At 34.9% G+C, this 21175-nt stretch overlaps 8 protein-coding genes and 2 non-coding genes across 10 annotated transcripts; 3 read left to right on the forward strand and 7 right to left on the reverse strand. All coding sequences in view use genetic code 12, as the record gives it.

The window, feature by feature from the left end:
• Positions 1–112: 112 nt before the first annotated feature.
• On the forward strand, positions 113–1193 carry DEHA2E15378g (DEHA2E15378p; the record flags this gene model as incomplete). The annotated part of the gene is made up of 2 exons (XM_459974.2): positions 113–125; positions 184–1193. 2 exons carry the CDS (start codon positions 113–115, stop codon positions 1191–1193), a joined length of 1023 nt encoding a protein of 340 aa, XP_459974.2.
• Positions 1194–1290: 97 nt separating this feature from the next.
• On the reverse strand, positions 1291–2811 carry DEHA2E15400g (DEHA2E15400p; the record flags this gene model as incomplete). The annotated part of the gene is made up of 1 exon (XM_459975.1): positions 1291–2811. The coding sequence occupies one exon, from the start codon at positions 2809–2811 to the stop codon at positions 1291–1293; it is 1521 nt and encodes a 506-aa protein (XP_459975.2).
• A 157-nt stretch (positions 2812–2968) lies between these two features.
• On the forward strand, positions 2969–3562 carry DEHA2E15422g (DEHA2E15422p; the record flags this gene model as incomplete). Its single annotated transcript, XM_459976.1, has 1 exon — positions 2969–3562. The coding sequence occupies one exon, from the start codon at positions 2969–2971 to the stop codon at positions 3560–3562; it is 594 nt and encodes a 197-aa protein (XP_459976.1).
• Positions 3563–3646: 84 nt separating this feature from the next.
• Positions 3647–5683, reverse strand: DEHA2E15444g (DEHA2E15444p; the record flags this gene model as incomplete). Its single annotated transcript, XM_459977.1, has 1 exon — positions 3647–5683. The coding sequence occupies one exon, from the start codon at positions 5681–5683 to the stop codon at positions 3647–3649; it is 2037 nt and encodes a 678-aa protein (XP_459977.2).
• A 263-nt stretch (positions 5684–5946) lies between these two features.
• DEHA2E15466g (DEHA2E15466p) lies at positions 5947–9120 on the reverse strand (the record flags this gene model as incomplete). The annotated part of the gene is made up of 1 exon (XM_002770441.1): positions 5947–9120. The coding sequence occupies one exon, from the start codon at positions 9118–9120 to the stop codon at positions 5947–5949; it is 3174 nt and encodes a 1057-aa protein (XP_002770487.1).
• Positions 9121–9527: 407 nt separating this feature from the next.
• On the reverse strand, positions 9528–10919 carry DEHA2E15488g (DEHA2E15488p; the record flags this gene model as incomplete). Its single annotated transcript, XM_002770442.1, has 1 exon — positions 9528–10919. The coding sequence occupies one exon, from the start codon at positions 10917–10919 to the stop codon at positions 9528–9530; it is 1392 nt and encodes a 463-aa protein (XP_002770488.1).
• A 257-nt stretch (positions 10920–11176) lies between these two features.
• DEHA2E15510g (DEHA2E15510p) lies at positions 11177–14059 on the reverse strand (the record flags this gene model as incomplete). Its single annotated transcript, XM_002770443.1, has 1 exon — positions 11177–14059. One exon carries the CDS (start codon positions 14057–14059, stop codon positions 11177–11179), a length of 2883 nt encoding a protein of 960 aa, XP_002770489.1.
• A 292-nt stretch (positions 14060–14351) lies between these two features.
• On the reverse strand, positions 14352–14442 carry DEHA2E15532r. Its single transcript is given in 2 exon segments — positions 14352–14388; positions 14405–14442. It is a non-coding gene; the product is annotated as a tRNA-Phe (tRNA).
• Positions 14443–14449: 7 nt separating this feature from the next.
• Positions 14450–14522, reverse strand: DEHA2E15554r. Its single transcript has one exon. It is a non-coding gene; the product is annotated as a tRNA-Arg (tRNA).
• A 249-nt stretch (positions 14523–14771) lies between these two features.
• On the forward strand, positions 14772–16505 carry DEHA2E15576g (DEHA2E15576p; the record flags this gene model as incomplete). Its single annotated transcript, XM_459981.2, has 1 exon — positions 14772–16505. One exon carries the CDS (start codon positions 14772–14774, stop codon positions 16503–16505), a length of 1734 nt encoding a protein of 577 aa, XP_459981.2.
• Positions 16506–21175: the final 4670 nt, after the last annotated feature.

Raw genomic sequence — 21175 nt, forward strand, 5'->3', positions numbered from 1 at the left:
GCACAGATTCCAATTTTGTGTCGTTTTTCTTTCCTTAACATAAATAGTCAATACCATACATAGTATAAGATTACAAATAATATTGAATATATAATCTATAGCTCTTTGTCTCATGGTGGTGGAAGGTATGTATATCGGATATGATTCTAAATAAGATGTTCTCATTACTAACAGGAGTCACAGATGATCGTTCGAAGGATATGTGTCCTATCTGTAAGACAGATAAGTACTTATCACCCAATATGAATTTTCTCATCAACCCAGAATGCTATCACAAAATATGTGAATCATGTGTGGACAGGATATTCTCTCTCGGGCCAGCACCTTGTCCGTACCCTAAGTGTGGTAAAATATTAAGGAAGAATAAGTTCAAAAAGCAGATTTTCGATGACTTGGGTATAGAGAAAGAAATTGATATACGGAAAAGAGTAAGTGGTATATATAATAAAACTGAAGAAGATTTCGATGATTTGAAGGATTATAACAAATATTTGGAATCTGTCGAAAATATAATATTTAATCTTAATAATGGAATTGATATTGAAGAAACGGAGTCCAATTTGGTTAAATATGAAAATGAACATAAGATTGAAATATTGGAAAAAAATATGAGAGAGAGTCAAAAGAATTCAGATTTGGCCAAATATCAAGAAGCCATGGCTCGTTTGAAACAAGAAAAGGTCAAGATTCAGAAGCAGATGGAAATTGAAGATTTGGAATTTCAGAAACAACAGAAACAGGAATTATTAGACAAGTTATCGACTGCACAATCCGCCAATTCGGAAGAATTAATTACCCAGTCTAATAATAATATTCTCAAAAGATCTTCTTTACGGAAGAGACAATTACAGCAATTGACTTCCCAATTAGATCAACAATTTCAAAGTTCGAATCCGTTCTCTAAACAAGCTAAAGCTATAGAAGATGAAGATAATAGAACACCATTCACGCCATTTAAAGGTGACCGTGAGTTGCATAAAAACTATACATTTTTGCCTGATATCCATAAGAACGATGCAATGGACGTGGATGAAGACGCTGGATTAAATACTTATCATGCTCCTTATTTGAGCAAGCTTGCGAAAGATAAACAGTATTTAGGTGCTGGATGGAGACTAAATAATGCATTTGAGAGAGCATTAGATGAAGCATTCACAGGTTTATGCTGTTTCATTGATAAAGAGAAGACCTAATTGTGTAGGTTACAGAGCTTATATAGGCGTGGCATTTTTGTATATTGATATTTGATAAATTGGCATTTTTGATAAGTATCCTGTAGTGTTAAATGAATTATAATTCCAATAGGTTACCGTTGTCAATTCCTGTATGACTAGTAGACTGTGTAGATTTTTTGATCCCTGTTATTATAGGTTGAATAGGCTCTTGAACCATCGAAAAGTTCGGCAATGATGAATTATACTCTTCAAACTCATCATCTTCGTCATCTTCTTCTTCTTCTTCTTCTTCCTTTTCATAACTGTCTTTGCTCTTATGCGATACGGTTTCTTTATTTTGTTGGACCTCTTCCCCCATACTTTTTAAGTTATATTTTGTCCGTTCTTCACTGGAATCATTACTTTCTCTTGCGTTTTCTGCTCCCTTCATTGCTTTCTCTTTCGCGGCTTCTTTTTTTACTTCCGTGGATTGCCTTCCCCCTTCTTGTGTGACATTCTGATCGTTATTCATATTCACTTCGTCTTCGATTTCAGGTAAGGAACTTGCTTCGATTTCTACTTGGTTATCGCTCGAATATGTTCCATGAATATTTGATACGGGATTTTCAGCATCTTTCTTTGTAGCTGTAGCCTTTTCTATTCTTATATTTTTGCTCACAGAGGTATTGTTGCCCCATAATGATAAGCCTGTCGTTGGCAAAAATGAAAACCTCTTATTCTTACCCGAAGGACTAGATGTCGTATTTCTGCTAGGACTTGGATTACCTATCTCTGGTGGCAAATCTATATTATGTGAATTATTATTAGAGCCAACGTTGAAACCAAATAATGATCCAAAAAATCCATTTTGTTTACCTTGTTCACTTGTTGCTGCTTGTAACGCCCGTTCATATTCTTCCTCTTTCTCCTTCAACTTATTAAGATGCCTTTCATGATCCTTCCTCTTTCTTTCGTGAATTTCCTTAGATATTTGTTCACTATGATGAGCCTTTATCAATTGGATTCGTTTGTGAATAAATTTATTGGATTCCCTGTCCACAATACGGTTAAGCTTATTTGTAATTGATTCCTTTGGAATTTCAAGATGCAATTTTTTCTTTAAATTATCGCTATTAGTGTCTGTTTCTTTATTCGTCTCTGAATTGTCTTTCTTACGATGAACGTTGCCGTCGTTTGTCGCTGTATTGTTGGGTTGGCTGTTACGAAATTGTAATTCTCTTTTTCTGGATTCAATGTATGAATCTCCAGATGACCAACTGAACAAAGTATTCGCAGTTGATTGGCCTAGCGTTCTATATTCATCACCGTTTTCATTCTCGGTACTTTCAGCTGTTCCTTGGACATCAACCGTCTGCCAATTCTCAACTATTGATTTCAGTGTTACTTGAATTACTGAATTAGACCATCGTACTACATCTGGTTGCACGTTACCTTCGTCTACGAACTGTCTTGTAAGTCCTTGAAACGAATTATAGTATTTATTAGCCTTTTGCGTTCGCTGGAGTAATGATTCGGGGTATTCAGGTGTATGATTTGTCTTCTCTACGGGCATTGGAGTTTCCTTGAATATTATATCTAGCAGTTCCTGTAGCTTTATATTATCAACACTCCCCTCTCCATTTTGCTTTTCAATCATTACAATGTTATTTGTGTATTTCCAATGAAGCTTAGTATTTAGATGAACGTCTTGATGTATTTGAATCCAAATTTCTCATTCACGAGTTAAGTGCATTTTTCGCTATGAAGAGAAATCAACTTTTTGGCATATATCAGCTAATGGATAGAGAACAAAAATGGTCTACGAGGAGCTAAAGTTGGCGCAATTCCCAAATTGTACTGTATTAATATTCTTGTTTACTGGTGTTGATACCCCCGTACTTAAACAAGTTAAAGAACAACTCATCTCTGGCAATAAAGATTATGACTTTTGCTTCTTAAACCCACAGCATATTATATCATTAGAACATTTGTACAGTTCTATACATAAAGCAGTTTTGAATCATGAATTCGGCAATATGAGAGCTAAAACATTGAACACTGAAATTATTTTTAATTTATCACCAATAAATAATATTATGGATGCATTGAAGAGGTTTGGTGTTGATGAAGCATGTCCCAATTTAATCACAATAAAGGTATTACCTACGTCAGAGTGTAATGAAATAGCATTTAAAGACTTAAACGATCACCTTTTAAAAATATTAAGTACTAACGATTCACATAATCCTCGATTAAATAACGAAATCATCTTTGATTCGTTGGTTGATTTGAAGAAGTTAAAGAAGGTTTATAAGTTAAATGATGCCAAGTTTTCAAAAGATGAATCTGACTTACAAGGTGAGTTGACTCGATTAGCAATTGGTGCGTGTCAGTTGAGAGGTTGTTAATGATGATTGCAATGATACTCTTCAAGTACATATATTTTCAAAATGCTAGGTCTATTATACTATTTTAATATACAGAGAATGCAGCTAGCCACGAAAAGCAAATCTTTGTAGGCTGATACTTTGTTTCTTTTCAATATTAACTTGAATTTTTGCTGTCTCGACTTGACATGATTCTCTCTCGTTAATTTGTATTATGTTCTCCTTCGCTTCATCTGGGGAAATAACATTCTCTTGATGATGGTTCAAATGAGACGATGGAAGTTTCTTATTCGGCGTAGAAGCCGAGGTTAAATTTATATTTAAGTTAGAAGGGGACAACGGGTTTGCAGTTCTTAAAAGGTTTGGTTTGTCTTTAGAATTGTTTTCGATATTCATACTGGAATTCAACAGGTATTTCTCACGCAACACCTTGGCAAAATCCCGAAGTTTGTCATTTTTTGGAATTGCCTTAATTGGTGACTCTTCAATTATATCATCATCTTCATCAATCCCAAATTCTACGCTTGGGTTCGAATTCTTCAATGAGGATGATGATTCCGGGGTTTGAGATCCCAAATCTTTATCATCGTCACTGAAATCATTATCTGTAAGTCCATCAGTAATACCAACAATGTTTGTTTTAGTGGGACATGATTGAGAACCACGAATATGATTTACAGGAGATGAAAACTCATCGGGTATATCTGAATCACCTGAGACTATACTTGAATCCCATGCGGCTTGCTTAGTTGAAATTGGAGTAGGTAAAAGATTAGCAACAGGAGTATTTTCAACGCTCCCGAAGAATTTACTAATTTTGCCCTTTGGCGATATGAAACTACCGTTATTGTTATCATTAACAATTCGTTTCATCTTTCTTGTTGTAGGGGAAACCTTTTCTTTGGGCGCTTGAAGTTTTCTTTTACTTGGTGTCTCAAGATGCATACTTATTTCTTTAGTAGATTTTATGGTGCCAAAGAACGAGTCAATTGCACCTGTCTTCGGGTGTTCAGGAATAGTAGTAGCTGATCTACTCCTACCTGCCATATTAGAGGATATTGATGATTTTTGTGATCCTAAATTTATCGAACCACCCTTCAAATTAGATAAGCTTTGTTCTCTAGATACAAGTATTTCAAGAGTATTTGGGTGTACCTTTCCAGTACAAATTTGAGCATGTATTTCTTCGTCCAAAGTCTTACCGCAGCATGCTTCCAAAATTTCAAAATCCAATTTTAAATCCACCGGGTACGAATTTAATGTTTCCAACTTTTTCGTAAGGGGACTGAAAACTTTTTGAAATTGAAATGCCAAGTTCGCCTTATAAACTTCATCCTCAAAATCCACAGGTGGTTTCTTACCATCGGATCTTAATGCGATTAATACCTTTTCCAAATTATTGAACCTTTTAACTAGGTTGAATGCTGTTTTCAATCCAATTCCTGGGATTCCTTTTGTATAATCACAACCGGAGAGCATTGCCACTAATCTTAATTGTTCTTGCGTGTAATTAGACAAAAATGGTATTTTTTTAACATTGCAAAAATTATCTCTGCAAATTTCAATACATTCGCCATAGTCATTCAACTTGGTGATTAACGTATTACATCCGAATATAAGAAGATCAGAATCCTCGGACAATATACCATCAACTAAGCCAATTCTTTCTAGATAAACCATTTGTGGATCTGCTTCGTATGGTGCGACGATATACTTTACTTTCCTCATATCCAACTCTACCATGATAGATTTTGCCATTTCTGGTGTCACACCAGCTGCTTTCATAAACTCTTTCCATGCCAATTTTCTGTTACCTGCTTTTATTAACTCATTAGCCTTCTTCTGTGCCTCTTCTCTCTTCAATCTTCGTTCTTTTGCTGTTTCAGCCTTTGTTGGTAAATATGCACCATCGAATACTAAATATGGTTCCACTCCGAAATGTCTTAACATATCTATCTTCTTCATTACAGAATTAATATACTTCTTCGTCGGAACGTCCTGGCACAATTCTTGTGCACAAGATATCAAACCTCTATGTAACCACCCATAAGTATCAACAGCTAATGTTTTTCCCTTATATCTTGATAATGAAGTTGAATCTTGAATCTCTTTCAAATGCTGAAGCAAGCCTGTAACCCCCATCTTTATTACCGTAAAATCTGATTTAGCGTTGGTGGTTTATTAGAACTGTTTTATAGAACTGTTTAAAAGCGTTTCTCAATATGTAAATAAAGTATAGAAAAGCAAAACGCGGTTTTTTACAGAAATATTTTCCCTCTGATGCAACAAAGCGTATATAGGTAAATAAATAACTTTACATTTTTGTACTAAGAATAGACTTTCAAATATGTAATAATATGTATCGATAAACAGCGTGCATTAGTAAACTAATATATAAAATGTATCTATTTCTTTTTTGGTTTATACATGCTAACTGGAGTATTCACCGGGAACCTATGTATGCCAATGCCATGTTTAGAAGTAGTCTTTTTTTGGGAATGATTAACGTCTTTAGAGGGATCATACTCAAGAATAGGACAAAATGTAATTTCTTTCGGTTTCACATTCTCTTTGTTTGTTTCTGTGTTAGAAACTTTGCTCTTTCTATTCTGTTGATCAGGTTTTTGATTTGGGGGAGGTGCATGATTTGTAGCAAAATTACCCTGGTATTGTTGCTGCATTTGGTGATACATCATGTACATTTGTTGTTGTTGTTGTTGTTGTTGCAATTGATATTGATGTTGTAAAATATATTGACCTTGATTTTCAGAATGAAAACCATTAAAAGGAGCATAGCCATTGGCCATCATTTGTTGATGAGGTATTGCTCCTATTGAATTATTAAAAGTTTGGCCTTGAACTGGTACGGGATTCTGGCCCTGGGACGTATGCAATTGTGAGGAAGGTACGCCAGTATTCGTAATTGGCTGTGTCTTTGTAGGGGTGGAGGTTACCATTCCATGTTCGTGTAGCTGTGGAGTTTTGAAATATGATTCGGCAGACCTAAGCGATTCATTATCATTTTGATTTTGCATTAGAAACGAAGACGTATCAATAGCTTGTAATTTCGCCTGCATGTTCATATTATGCGAATCGAATTGAAAGTTAGGTTGAGAAAAGTTTCTAGTTTGCCTTATATTCCCAGTAGATTTTGAAGGCAATAATGTCGGTTGACATTGAATGTTTTTATTAGTGGATATTGCTTCTTGGCTTTGAATTAGAGGTTGGTTTTGCAATTGGGAATGAGTTTCTGGTTGCAATGGCATTTGTATTTGGCCTTGCATTTGCATTTTGTTTAGTAATTGTTGTTGTATCTGGTGGTGCTGTATCTGTAATTTCAATTGTTCTTGTTGTTTAACTACATTCGGATTAAATTTGTGAACAGTGCTTGCATCATAAATTGGCGCCGTGAAAGGACCTTGACTCACAAACGAATTATTAGCCTTAGAAATATCAATTTTCAAATTTTGATTCGTTTTCAGCATGCTTGGAGAAATTTGTTTTGCGATAGGAGACGAGCTTTTGTACGGAGATGAATCCGCTATTTCAGTAGCATTATCATCTACTTCTTCTATTTCTTCGAGGCCTAATGCTTTATTTTCTATGCGAATACTGGTAAGATGGCTTGTACCTTCTGAATATAAGTCTCTGTTGAATTCGTGGACTATTACTCCATGAATTGAAGAGCCTTCATTTAATTCCCTGTTGTCTTCATAAATGATTTGTATCACAGATAAGTTTTGTAAATCATTCGCATCATCATGTCCATCATTCAAGAAAGACAAGTATCCGGACCAAAAATCTTTCAAAAATGGAACCTGTAAGTCAAAGGTATTGTCATGTTCATTTAAATAACCATTCACGATTTCATTCTTCTTTAATATTAACCTTTCACCATTGTATACTTTAGCCATACATTTCCATTGTAACATATCAGGCGTCGTATCATTATTGATAGTTACATTAATTTTCATATAGGAACTAAACGAACCATTTTCGAGGCTCATGATCTTCGGGGTTTTAGAATTTGATGGTGTAGATGAAAAGGGCGATAAATCGGAAGCTGGAGATACGGCCTTATTACCATTGACGTTTAAATTGTTAAGCACCAACCAAATAGGGATACCATTAGATATAAGTTTGGAAAGTAATGAATTATTTAATTCGTTATTAATATTATGATTCAACTTATTTCTTAGTTTAGATGGAGTCAATGAAGTATGAGAAGTCGAATGGAAACTAGTAAACTTATGCGAGTTGTGATGATCTATTTTGTCGTTGAACATTATGGAAAGTTCTTTCGGATGAAAAGTATAGGCACATTTCTTACTAGATAAGTGTTTTTTAAAATCAGGAAAATCTGTTTCATTTTCATTGCGACCTCGGGTGAATATTGGAGAAGAAGAAAGTATACCTCCTAATTCTTTATCTATGTCTTCGCTATCATTTGAATCAATCTTACTGCTATCAATTAAATCTTCTAATGGTGTGTTCATTAAGGCATCCAATTCATCGTTTAAGATGGGACTTTCATTGAAGTCCTTTCTATATTTGGCAGGTCTTTTCAATTTTGTCAACCGAAAAAGTCTAGAAGCAATCTGCTTTGGAGTTCTCAATACTCCAGTCTTATTGAGTAACATCCTCGAGAGAATTTTATTTTGTGAAGAATATTTCAATATCGAAGAATTTGGTTCTTGAAATTCTTTGAATGCTTTGAATTTTAAATATGAAGATAATAAAATTTCATCTATTTCCGGGTACCAAACCTTATCATTATAAGCATTAGCACTGCCAATGGATGAAGTATCCGTTCTTGATAGTTTTCGGCCTGGGGATGCAAGACTATCAATCTTGGATGCTATAGATGTACTTGGAGACTCAGTAAAATCGTGCGATATTTTTCTTCTCTTCCTTGCCCTAGTGGCACTTGCATTAAAACTTAACGGTGTTGAACTATCCAAAGTCTCTGTTAATAGGTCAGTTCTGGGCTTGATAGGCACTAATTTAGGAGCTGCTTTCAACTGTGATTCATGTAAATTTCGTTCCTTGAAATTTGTATTCGGTGTCACAATTGTCGCTCTAGTCTCATCAGCATATAACGACGTCAAATCGGTGGTATTGTTACTCGAGTCGTTCCCATTGTTTAAAGAACTAACGTCTATAGATACATCATTCAAAGACTCGTTTTCTTCGGCCTTTAGTCTGTGCTTTTTACTTACTTGCAAAGCTATCGAGTCAAGAAATTTGTTATTAGTAGAGCTTGATGATGGAGGAGGGGTGAATGAATTGAATACATTCTTCTTTGTTGTAGCTTGTTTATCTTCTGATCTGTCATTATCTTGATGTTCGTGTTCGTGTTGTTCATGTTCGGTTTCATTTTTAGCACCAACAACTTTATTTAAATTATTAGACACTTGAAAAAACCGTTGAGGTGATAATGAGTTTATTATATTCATTGGTGAACTGAATTGGAACGAAGGCAGAAATCCTAATCCAAAACTGAATGAGGGTGTAACACCAGATCTAGCGCCATTACTCGTCGACCTAGGAGTTTGTGGAGGGTGTAGGTTATTGGTCATACTGAATATCTATACGAATATGACAAATATCACCACAATGTCTTAATATCTGCTCTTGCTTTCTGATAATCTATGATATTATTCATAAGGCAACTAATTACTTTTAAATCTCTCAAATCATTTTGGCGTTTTGTATACGTTTTATTCCGTGTCACAAAAACGCGGTTTAAGTCACGATAGAACCAGGGTCCTTCTATTGTAACACGAAACTCCATCCATTCATCAATTACATAAGGGGCGCTAGTGTGTGTATTTACTAAGTGTCATGTAACTACGGTACTGCATCATGAGTGTATATTGGATAAAAAAAAACTGCTAAGTAGAAGTATTATTATAGCGATAGAGTCCCTATTGGGATTTGCTATTATTCGAAAAGTTACGTAGTCATCGTAAAAACACGGGTATTTCTAGTAGGGGTGTGAGTTAGAGTTGGCGATATGAAGCATTAGGATTTCTTCCACAAATGCTTCACTTAAGCCAGGTTGTAAGGATTCATAATCGATAAAATTTTGCATCAACTTATCGATTGTAACTTTAGTACTGGGAGCTTTTGCTCTTACATGTAGACGTTGGAGAGAGTATAATACCACGTCATCGAGGAACTTTATTGGAACCGGATGAGAGGTATTTTCTAGCTTTCGATCAGGGCTTTCCTGTGGCTTTTGGGGGGACCCAGGAGACACCTGTGAAGAATAGGTAATTTGTAGTGGAGAAAGAGGCGAAGATAATTTTGTGGGCATAGCTAATTCGTAACATTGTGAATGAGGTGGTAAGCTAATCATGTTTAGTAAAGGTGACTCATTGTTAATCAACAAAGTTTGCTCCATGGGGGAGGATTTTGTATGATAACTTTTTTTGGTATTGAAGTCCCATTTTATTAGAGGATCGTACTCGGGAAGGTCACCGTAGTCAACTCTCAATGGATATTTTGGTTTTTTACCGTTCCGATGATGCTTTTCTGACCATTTATTTTTCTCTTCTAGTAGTTTGAATAAATTTACGTTTCGTTTGATATTTTTGAGAAATTTATGATGCAATAAGGTTGAAGAGCTAGGACGTTTTTTGGGGTCCTTGATAAGACAGTATCGAACAAAGTCTTTGATATTTTCACTAAAGTCTACACCAGTTAGCAATGGTGGGCGTTTTTTGGGAATTTCAAACAAGATTTTCATAGGGTCATATTGCGATAACGGTGGAGACCCGGTGACCAATTCAATTGTAGTTATTCCTGTTGACCAAATATCTGCCTTTTCGTTATACCCTGTTTTCAGTCTAGTGATTACCTCAGGAGCCATCCAAAATGGTGTACCAACGAATGTATTTCTTTTTAATTGTGTCATAGTAATCTCCCCACTAACACCAAAATCTGCTAGTTTTATTTCTCCATAGCTTGTCAATAGGATATTTGCCAGCTTTATATCTCGATGAACTTTATTTTCCTCGTGCAAATATGTCAATCCCCGTAAAACATCCCTTATAATAAATGCAGTTGTCTCCTCATTAAGCTTTCTATAGCATTTAAGTAAATCGGCACAAGACCCTCCTCCACAATATTCCATGACTATCCACATTGACATGTCGTTGATGAATGTTTCAAAATATTTTGTGATATATGGGGATCTTAATTTTGATAGAAATTGAATCTCTTGAATTAAAACTGCAATATCCTCGTCAGATTCATCAAGATTTATGACTTTTACAGCAACCAAAGTATTATTTGAAATGTCAGTCGCTTTATAAACATCCCCAAAATTTCCTTTTCCTATGCATTGGTGAATTTTATACTTGTCTACTGACATGGTTAATCTAAATTTATTAAAGCAAAATTAAAAAAAAATAGGAAATTGTAGCTGAATTTAGAATCGTCTTAAATTATTAAAATATGTATTTATACTTATGTCCTTGAATGCAATTATGCTATGCTATGGCTTACTATAATGATAATGATATACTTCTTCAATATATATTTAAATTACATATTAGTACTATCTGAGGTTAAACCACAAATTTTGCAACCACAAACATTTTTGGTAATAATGGTATATGCAGGACATACTTACGAAGTACGCAATCCGTTTAACTTCAAACTTCTAGTCTTCCAATATTCATTAGCTTCAAACGTAAGACCAATGTCTGGGCTAAGGTTGCTCAACGAGTCTATTTTACAACCGTTCAATAATAATAATTCTGAAATAATAAATAGTCTTTTCGGATCAGAATTGTTATCTATTTCTATGAATTTCCTCAATGAATATTCGAATAGTGATATTGTTTTGAAGTCTTGAGTTGAACCAATATTTATCAGTACTTGCATATTTATATCAGCGCCACATGTAATATATTTAATAACTTCATGTACTTCTATCCTTTGGATTGATCTCACTAGTAAATCATTAATGCCATCGATACTTGGGATATAGTTCTTCAACAAGTATTTATTCCTGATAAACTGCAACCGTTCCTCATTCAGGCTTTCTGGTTGAAGTTTTTCGTCTTGCTCTAATTGTTGTTCTAAATACGCGTTGACTGATTTGTTATTAATATATTTTAAAAGCAATTCATTTTCATTTTCAAAATTATCCAATTTCAATGACCTGATTCTAGATATATGGGATCCTAAATGTCTATGGGATGATGAGCACCTAACACAAAAGACAACTAAAAAATTAACAGAGACCCATTCAACAGATTCAGTAGACCCACAATCAACACACATATTATTGTCACTATTAGGAATAGCTCTAAGTAGTGACAAATAATCCCTGTCAAATATTGATGTTTTAGATTGAATTGAAATTGGGGATACGGACGCCTCCAGTGTCTTCCCAGGAATTCCAGGTTTATTAATACTTGCTAAATCAGTAACCAAGCTTCCCAATTTTTGGTTATCTTTGTTTTCTTTGTAAGAAGTTTTATTGGTAACTTTTAATCTATTTATGTCAACCAACTGGCCGGCATTATATAGCGCTTTAATCCATTTATTTCTTTCGTCTTCATTAATTGCTTGAAAAACATGCTTGTTTCCCAAAGAGGTAAATATTTCGAAACAATATTGTCTCTTCTCGTAATTTATAGGTTTAACACTAGATAAAGCAATCTCAATTGGCTTATTAATAGGTACTTTTCCTTTTCTCCAATCTGAATATTCAGTCAATTGGCCGTTTTTCAACACCACCCACTCCTTATGCCATCCCTGTTTACCTTGTCCCCCCAAAGTATACAATATTCCTTCCATTTCAGAATTTTGATCATCTCGCGATACCATAGGAACAGCCGTAATAGTACTCACTTGAGATGTTTTTGCAAATATTAAATCTAAATTATCTTTGGAGATATATTGATTGTCATCTACGACATCCACATTATCTTTGGGCATGTATCGGTTCAACTTATTGTATCGTATCACATTAGTCAATTCTTCGTTAGACTGACATGCCTCAATCATTTGACGAAACTGAAATTTTTCACTGTTAAATTTTGATAATGCAGTTAGATATATCTCGTAGTTACCTAACAATAGATTTCTGCTTAACTTTATGTCTAAAAATATTTCAGTGTGTAAATATTTACCATGATAATGCAAGTTAATGAATTTGAACAAATTTTCTAACAACTGGTTGAAATATTGATTATTTAACAATTGATTAAAATGATTTAAATAATGGAATTTTGATAGCTCAAAAATTTTCCTCTTACTTAATAATTTCAGTTCTGGACGTTCTTTCTCATTAGATAAATATTTATTAAGCCAACTGTAATAATCTTTAGATGTATTCTCAAAATGCTTTTTATTGTATAATAATTCATTAGAACTTGAAGCTTCATTACCAGTTAGATTTGTAGACAAAGTAGAAGAAATCTTATCTAGGATTTTGCTATCACAAACGTCTCTTGTGAAAAAAAGTAAGTTCTTTTCAAAAGGGTCAAATATAGAATTAATTGCAGCTTTGAAGTCGTTCTTGAAATTAAACTGCGATAACAAGGAATTGAATTGCAAGTTGACTAAATCATTCATTACTTCTATTATTCTTTTCTTGCATATGAGAATTTTTTTCATGTAAAATTCCAAGTTCCTTCTTTGCTCAATAAATTCACCACAAATCCTTTTAAAAGCTGGTAATTCAGCTTCATAAGTCTGCAAAGCTTCTCGAAATTCTGGACCATCTTCAATATTAAAACTAAACACTTTTCTATAATCTGCTAGTTTGGCATATCGTATTTTTTTAGTAGACCTTAAAAGGTTCTTATCTGATTGTGTGTTGACTTCTTCTACATCTTCTTTAGTTTTTTGGCCATCCACGTTTACTGGAGGTTCATTATCATTAGGAATACTTGCATCAACCCACACTTTAAAACTGCACAAGTGTGTGTATTCATTTGTAGCACTATCGAATTCCCATAACAATGTATTCATCATATTATCTTGAAATATACTTTTATTAAAATTGTCATTTATTATTATTCGCTGGTGCTCTTGGTGGCTCTGGTCTATCGGTAAATTATTATAATTTAACTTTGAAACTTCAATTCTCATACTTTCATAAGATTGTCCCTGTAAAACTTCTTTTAAGTGGTTAATGTCATCGTTGTCTGCTAATGTTTTCAATATAACCAATGATTTATCATTACTCCCTGCAAGCACAGGCTTTATTGATATATTCAATTTCAATCTATTATATGAGGGCGGAAATCGAATTAATAATGGGACCATTGGGGTCGTAGAAGGATTTTGAATGTAACTCATCAAATCTCCAATTGGTTCCTTAGTTTTAGTGTTAATCTTAGATATAGATATGCATTGCTTGATATCTTGTACATGTCCCAATATTATTGAGTATCTTATGGTATCGTTATCATTGGTCAAGAATAGTTTATTTAGAGATATATGGCTCCCAGGCGATTGAACATATGGAAATGATAACAGTGGTATATTATCCATATTTTACTTGAGGTACAACAATATTTTCTGAATTGTTGTTCTGTTTCTATAAAGCCTTCTAATGTACTTCTTGAAAACAAAAAAAAATGGTACAAAACTAAAATGCTAATCTATTAGTATTAATATCTACATTATTTCCATATTAATATACGAAATGTTGCCGATTCGTTAACAGTATAGTAAATCTTCTCGAATCTATTCTATGTTAATAGAATAGAGACATGTTAACAGCCACACGAGCAAATAAGAACTTAGATAATATAGTCTATAATTGCTAGTATATAAAAAATTATGCGAATTCTGTGGATCGAACACAGGACCTTCAGATTAACTGGACTGAAGTTGACTTCAGTCTGACGCTCTCCCAACTGAGCTAAATCCGCACAAACAAACCCACGGCGGGAGTCGAACCCGCAATCTTTTGATTAGAAGTCAAACGCGTTAACCATTACGCTACGCAGGCAGATTGTTATATGGTTTTAAAGTGTGTGGTTAGCTATGAGGTGATAGTTACAGAATTGTGTGTTTTATATCTTCAAAGAAGTTATCTACTATATTTCTATGTAAATATATATGTAAATATATAAATGTACGTGGGATTCTTTACAATAGTATAAATATTTCAAACTTTATTGATATCTTTTTTTGATCTCGATGCACTTTGGGTAAAATTTCGAAGACTCATAAAAAAACTGTTTATTGCATTCATGGCATGAATTGTCTAATCAGCACCATAAAGTATTCGATTACGAAACCAATCCAATTCAAAAGTAGAGGATCCATATATAAATCATTTCAACATTTTCATACCATGAAGAGAGATATTCATTCTTCAATTAGTTTGAATGACACGGAATTGAAAATTCGAAATCTATTAGTCGATTTTTGTGAACATTATAACTCTAACTGTGAACCTAACAAAGAGCTAGTTTTAAGAATCACAGGGGGATGGGTTAGAGATAAGTTATTAGGAAACGATAGTAATGATTTGGATATAGCAATCAACCATCTTTCGGGAGAAGAATTTGCATCAAGGTTACATTCATACTTAGATCAATATCATCCTAGTCTAACATTAAAGGCTATCCATACAATAAAGAAGAATCCAGAAAAATCGAAACATTTAGAGACGTGCACAACAAAGTTATTCGGTTTGGATATCGATTTTGTTAACTTGCGATCAGAGGAATATACAACCGATAGTCGAGTACCAATAATTGAATGTGGCACTGCAGAAGAAGATGCATTGAGAAGAGATGCTACATTAAATGCGTTGTTTTATAATATAAATCAAGGTGTCATTGAGGATTTTACTGGAAAGGGATTAGATGATCTAAGGAACGGGATCTTGAGAACACCATTACAACCATTACAGACATTTCTAGATGATCCACTAAGGGTTCTTAGATTAATTAGATTTGCCAGTAGGTTTAATTTCTTGGTGGAATCTGAGACGTTAGAATCAATGACAAATGACGAAATCAAATCAACCTTAGTGCATAAGATAAGTAGGGAAAGAATTGGGGTAGAAGTTGAGAAGATTTTGACGAGTAAAAATCCTGAATATGGTTTGCACTTGATCAACTACGTTGGTCTAACTAAGAGCATATTCAATGCCGGACCGTTTAATCAAATAATCGAGGCAAATAATGATAAAGATACACTAAATGAAATGAACTCTTGTGCTCAAAATCTTAGTTCTCAGCTTCCAATAGTACTTGGACTTTTCCCTGTTTTTCAAAATACTGTCAAGAGGTGTAATTTGTCTAGATTTCACGAAGCATACGAGGCGATATTTAATGATAAACAATTAAAAAAGTTATTCTGGTTATGCGCAATCTTACAGCCTTACGAATCTTTTTCTGTTAAATCAAATGCAAAAAGAGTTATGCGTACTCAAATGGTAGAAATAATTCTAAAAGAGGGCTTAAGGTTTGGGAAATATGAGTTTGATCCAGTGTCTACAATTGTCAAAGAATCCCAATTATCACATGAAATACTAGACAGATTCTTTACGGTCCCAGAACAACTTCAAAGGTCTGAACTCGGTTTATACCTCAAGCAATTTGATAAATACTCAGCATTGAGTATTGTATTTAATTGTTTCAACGATATTGTGCAAGAAATCTCCTATCTCGAGGTTCCAAATACACTTCCTTCTCCAGTACCTGTGAATCCTTTACAATTAGATACTTCAGTCATAACAGAATATGTACGAAGATACGAATGCTTACTTGATGCGATTATAAATCAAGAGTTGACAGAAGTTCATATAATGAGACCATTAATAGATGGAAAAACACTTTCTAAAGAGTTAAGTATGAAGCCAGGCCCTTGGATGGGTAAAATAAATTCTGAGATATTAGTGTGGCAACTAGACAACCCTTCAGGCAGTAAAGATGAGTGCATAAGTTATGTTAAAGAAATATTACCTAAGTATATATGATTCTATAGCCGTAATTAGCACTATCAACATATACGAAAAGATCGTAAAGTCGTGCATGTGCACCATGAAAAATTATGAATCATACTGAAAAGTGCTTAACCGGCCGGCCATAAATTTCTAATTAAACTAGTTAAGGAATTCTCAAAGTTAGCGCCTAACAGTTTATAGCTAATTGAACAAACTTAGGTATAGTCAACTATGTCAGAAGTTGAAAAAGTATCTATTTTGGGTGCCAAAACCATTCATGTTGGGTATGGTATTCAGGACCACATTGTTGAAGAGACCATTACGAATACGGCTTCTTCGACATATGTGATTATAACTGATACTAATATGGCTAGTACCCAGCCATTTATAAAGTTGGTTGAAAAGTTTACAAAAAAATAAATGAAAAGAGACCTGAATCTCGTCTACTTAGATATAATGTATCCCCAGGTGAAAATAATAAGAGTAGAGAGACCAAGGCTGCAGTTGAAGACTTCTTATTGCAACAAGGATGTACTAGAGATACGATCATTATTGCTGTAGGTGGAGGTGTTATTGGTGATATGATTGGCTTTGTAGCTGCCACCTTTATGAGAGGAGTTAGACTCATTCAAGTTCCTACTAGTTTATTATCGATGGTCGATTCTTCAATTGGTGGTAAGACTGCCATTGATACTCCTTTAGGTAAGAATTTCATTGGTGCATTTTACCAACCACAATATGTTTTCGTCGATGTATCGTTCTTAGAAACTTTACCAACAAGGCAATTTATAAATGGTATGGCCGAAGTAGTGAAAACTGCTGCTATTTGGAATGAGAAAGAGTTCGTAAGACTAGAAGAATTTGCTGAGAAGTTCATTTCTGTGGTGACTCAAAAGGATATTGAGCTCAGTACGATAAGAGACGATTTGGTTAAGACAGTTTTGGAATCTATTAAAGTTAAAGCTGATGTTGTGTCGTCGGACGAAAAAGAGGCAAGTTTAAGAAACCTTCTTAATTTCGGACACACTATAGGTCATGCTATTGAAGCCATCTTAACTCCACAAGCCTTGCATGGTGAATGTGTGTCTATTGGTATGATTAAGGAAGCGGAATTAGCAAGATACTTAGGTATATTATCTCCTGTTGCAGTTGCAAGATTATCTAAATGTCTTGTGTCTTATCAATTACCTGTTTCACTAGATGATAAGGTATTCTCAAAGAGAGTTGGCAACAAACGTCATTATGTTGTAATTGATACTTTATTAGAAAAAATGCTTATAGATAAGAAAAACGATGGTAGTAAAATCAGGTGTGTTATATTAGAAGCTATTGGTAAATGTTACCAGTTGAAGGCACATCAAATATCAAAAGAAGAATTGAAGTTCGTCTTAACTGATGAAGTATTAGTACATCCATTTGATGCAGAACAAGTTCCAAGTGCCAATACAATCATTCCACCTGGGTCCAAATCTATTTCGAATAGAGCGTTGGTTTTGGCAGCCTTAGGTTCTGGTACCGTTAGAATTAAAAATTTGTTACATTCTGATGACACTAAGCATATGTTAGATGCGGTATCTCATTTGAAAGGTGCAGAAATAACTACTGAAAATAACGGTGAAACTATTGTCTTAAAAGGTAATGGAGGTAAGATGATAACATGTGAGCAAGAATTATACTTGGGAAATGCTGGTACAGCATCAAGATTTTTAACAACTGTTGCTTCTTTAGTTGGCATTAATCAATCTTCTTCGAACAAACATGTTATTTTGACAGGTAATGCTAGAATGCAGGAGAGACCAATCGGCCCACTTGTTGATGCGTTAAGATCGAATGGCTCATCTATTGATTATATGAATAAAGAAGGTTCGTTACCATTGAAGATTGAAGCAGGTAATGGCATAAAGGGTGGTAGAGTTGAATTAGCTGCTACTATCTCTTCTCAGTATGTTTCATCTATTTTAATGTGTGCCCCTTACGCACAAGAACCTGTTACATTATCATTGGTGGGAGGTAAACCCATCTCGCAGTTATACATCGATATGACTATCTCTATGATGAAGTCCTTTGGTATTAATGTTACCAGGTCAACAACTGAAGAGCATACTTATCATATACCAAAAGGTGCATACGTGAATCCATCTGAATATGTTATTGAATCTGATGCGTCTTCAGCTACTTATCCGTTAGCATTTGCAGCTATGACAGGCACTTCATGTACTGTTCCAAATATTGGATCTTCGTCATTACAAGGAGATGCAAGATTTGCAGTCGATGTTTTAAAACCAATGGGATGTAAAGTTGATCAGACTGCTACATCTACTACAGTAACAGGTCCACCAAAAGGACAATTGAAACCATTACCGCATGTTGATATGGAGCCAATGACCGATGCATTTTTAACGGCTTCAGTTGTTGCAGCCATTGCTAATGATCCGTATCAGTCGACGTCGATCACTGGAATTGCTAACCAGAGAGTTAAAGAATGTAATAGAATTGAGGCTATGATTACTGAATTAGCTAAGTTTGGTGTCAAAGCCGACGAATTACCCGACGGAATTAGAATCAACGGTATTGATTACCATAATTTAACTACTCCTTCTATCAAGGCAAGAGGAATAAAGGCATATGATGACCATAGAGTTGCTATGTCGTTCTCATTATTAGCTGGTATGTGTGTAAACCCTGTGTTGATCCAAGAAAGATCATGTACTGGTAAGACATGGCCTGGATGGTGGGACATTTTGCATACGAAGTTCAAGACAACTCTTGACGGTTATGAATTACCAGTCAATACTGACGATCCATCGTTGTTGATTGACAAGCATGCAAATGGTGATAGAAGTATAATTGTTATTGGTATGAGAGCTGCAGGTAAGAGTACTTTATCCAAGTGGATGGCCTCATTCATGGGATTCAAGTTTCTTGATTTGGATGAGGTTCTTGAGGAAAAATATGGTGTTAAGATTAGACCATTTATTAAGGAAAACGGTTGGGATGAATTCCGTAGATTGGAGGCCATTGTAGCTAAAGAATGCTTCGAGACTCATAAGAAAGGATATGTTCTTTCAACGGGTGGAGGTATTGTTGAAGGTAAAGAAGCAAGAGAATCATTGAAAGAATACGTAAAATCCGGAGGTATTGTTCTACACTTACATCGTGATTTGGATGAAACCGTTGTCTTTTTATCAGCAGATACTACAAGACCTGCTTTTGTCAATGAGATTAAGGATGTATGGATCAGAAGAGAAGGATGGTACCATGAGTGCTCGAACTATCACTTTTATTCATCACATTGTTCAAATGAGCTAGAATTCAAGCATTTGAGAAATTCGTTTATCAGTTACTTGAAGACCATCACTGGTCTTCACGTCACAGAGATTCCTAAAAAGAGATCTGCGTATGTTAGTTTGACATATCCAGATTTGAATGAAGTGGCTGAGTCTTTAGAGGAAATAGCAACTGGGTGTGAGGCAATTGAATTAAGAGTTGATCTTTTGAAGGATTATTCTAAGTCGTTCGTTGCCGATCAGACAGCAACTTTAAGAAAGTATGTAAACCTCCCAATCATCTACACTATCAAAACAGAGTCACAAGGTGGTAAATTTTCAGATCATGAAGTGGAACAAATTGAAGAATTGAGTTATTTGGGTATTAAATTAGGGGTAGAGTATTTGGATATTCAATTAAATTACCCTAATGGATTGATTCACAAAATAATGGAAAGAAAGGCATTCACCAGGATAATTGGTTCGTACCATGATAAGAGTGGTCTTTTGAACTGGAAGAATGTTGAATGGGATAACAAATACAATCAAGCAGTCTCTTTACAGGTCGATATTATTAAATTGACTGGGGTGGCTTCATGTTTCCAAGACAATTTAGATTTAGAAACTTTTAGATCATCACGCGATTTAAAACCTTTGATTGCAATTAACTTGGGTGAGAGCGGCAAGTTATCGAGTGTATTAAATAAAGTTTTAACTCCAGTGACACATTCCTTATTACCACCAAATGCTACTAGTGCGCAATTGACAATCGATGAAGTAAACAAGTCTTTTGCAGAAATCGGTGGCTTTGTTAACAAGAAATTTTGGGTCGTCGGTTATCCAATAATGCATTCGAGATCTCCAAATTTGCACAATGCGGCATACAAGAAGTTAAATCTTCCTTATGTGTTTGATAGACTCGAAACTGATGATGCGAGCGAGGTATACGAGAAGTTGATGAAACAAGAAAACTTTGGTGGATTAGCAGTGACAATGCCTTTGAAATTGGATATAATGAAGTATTTGCATGAATTATCTGATGCGGCTAAGGCTATTGGTGCTGTCAACACTGTTATTCCATTGGAAGGTAAACCAGGCAAGTTCTTAGGTGACAACACTGACTGGGTAGGAATTACTAACTCCTTCACCAGATACGGGGTCCCAAGTATTGAGAACTCGAATGTCAACGGGCTTGTTGTTGGTGGTGGAGGTACATCAAGAGCGGCGGCATTTGCATTACACGAAATGGGATGCCAAACCATCTACATGATGAACAGAACGTCGTCGAAACTCTACGACATCAAGAACTCGCTTCCAGCTCTGTTCAACATCGAGATCTTGGAATCTGTTGACCAAGTGGACGCCGCCAAGCCAGTCTCGTTGGTAGTCTCGTGCGTACCCGCTGACAAGCCTATCGACGACAACCTTCTCAATATG

Source organism: Debaryomyces hansenii, assembly GCF_000006445.2.
Source record: "Debaryomyces hansenii CBS767 chromosome E complete sequence".
Classification (NCBI taxonomy): domain Eukaryota; kingdom Fungi; phylum Ascomycota; class Pichiomycetes; order Serinales; family Debaryomycetaceae; genus Debaryomyces; species Debaryomyces hansenii.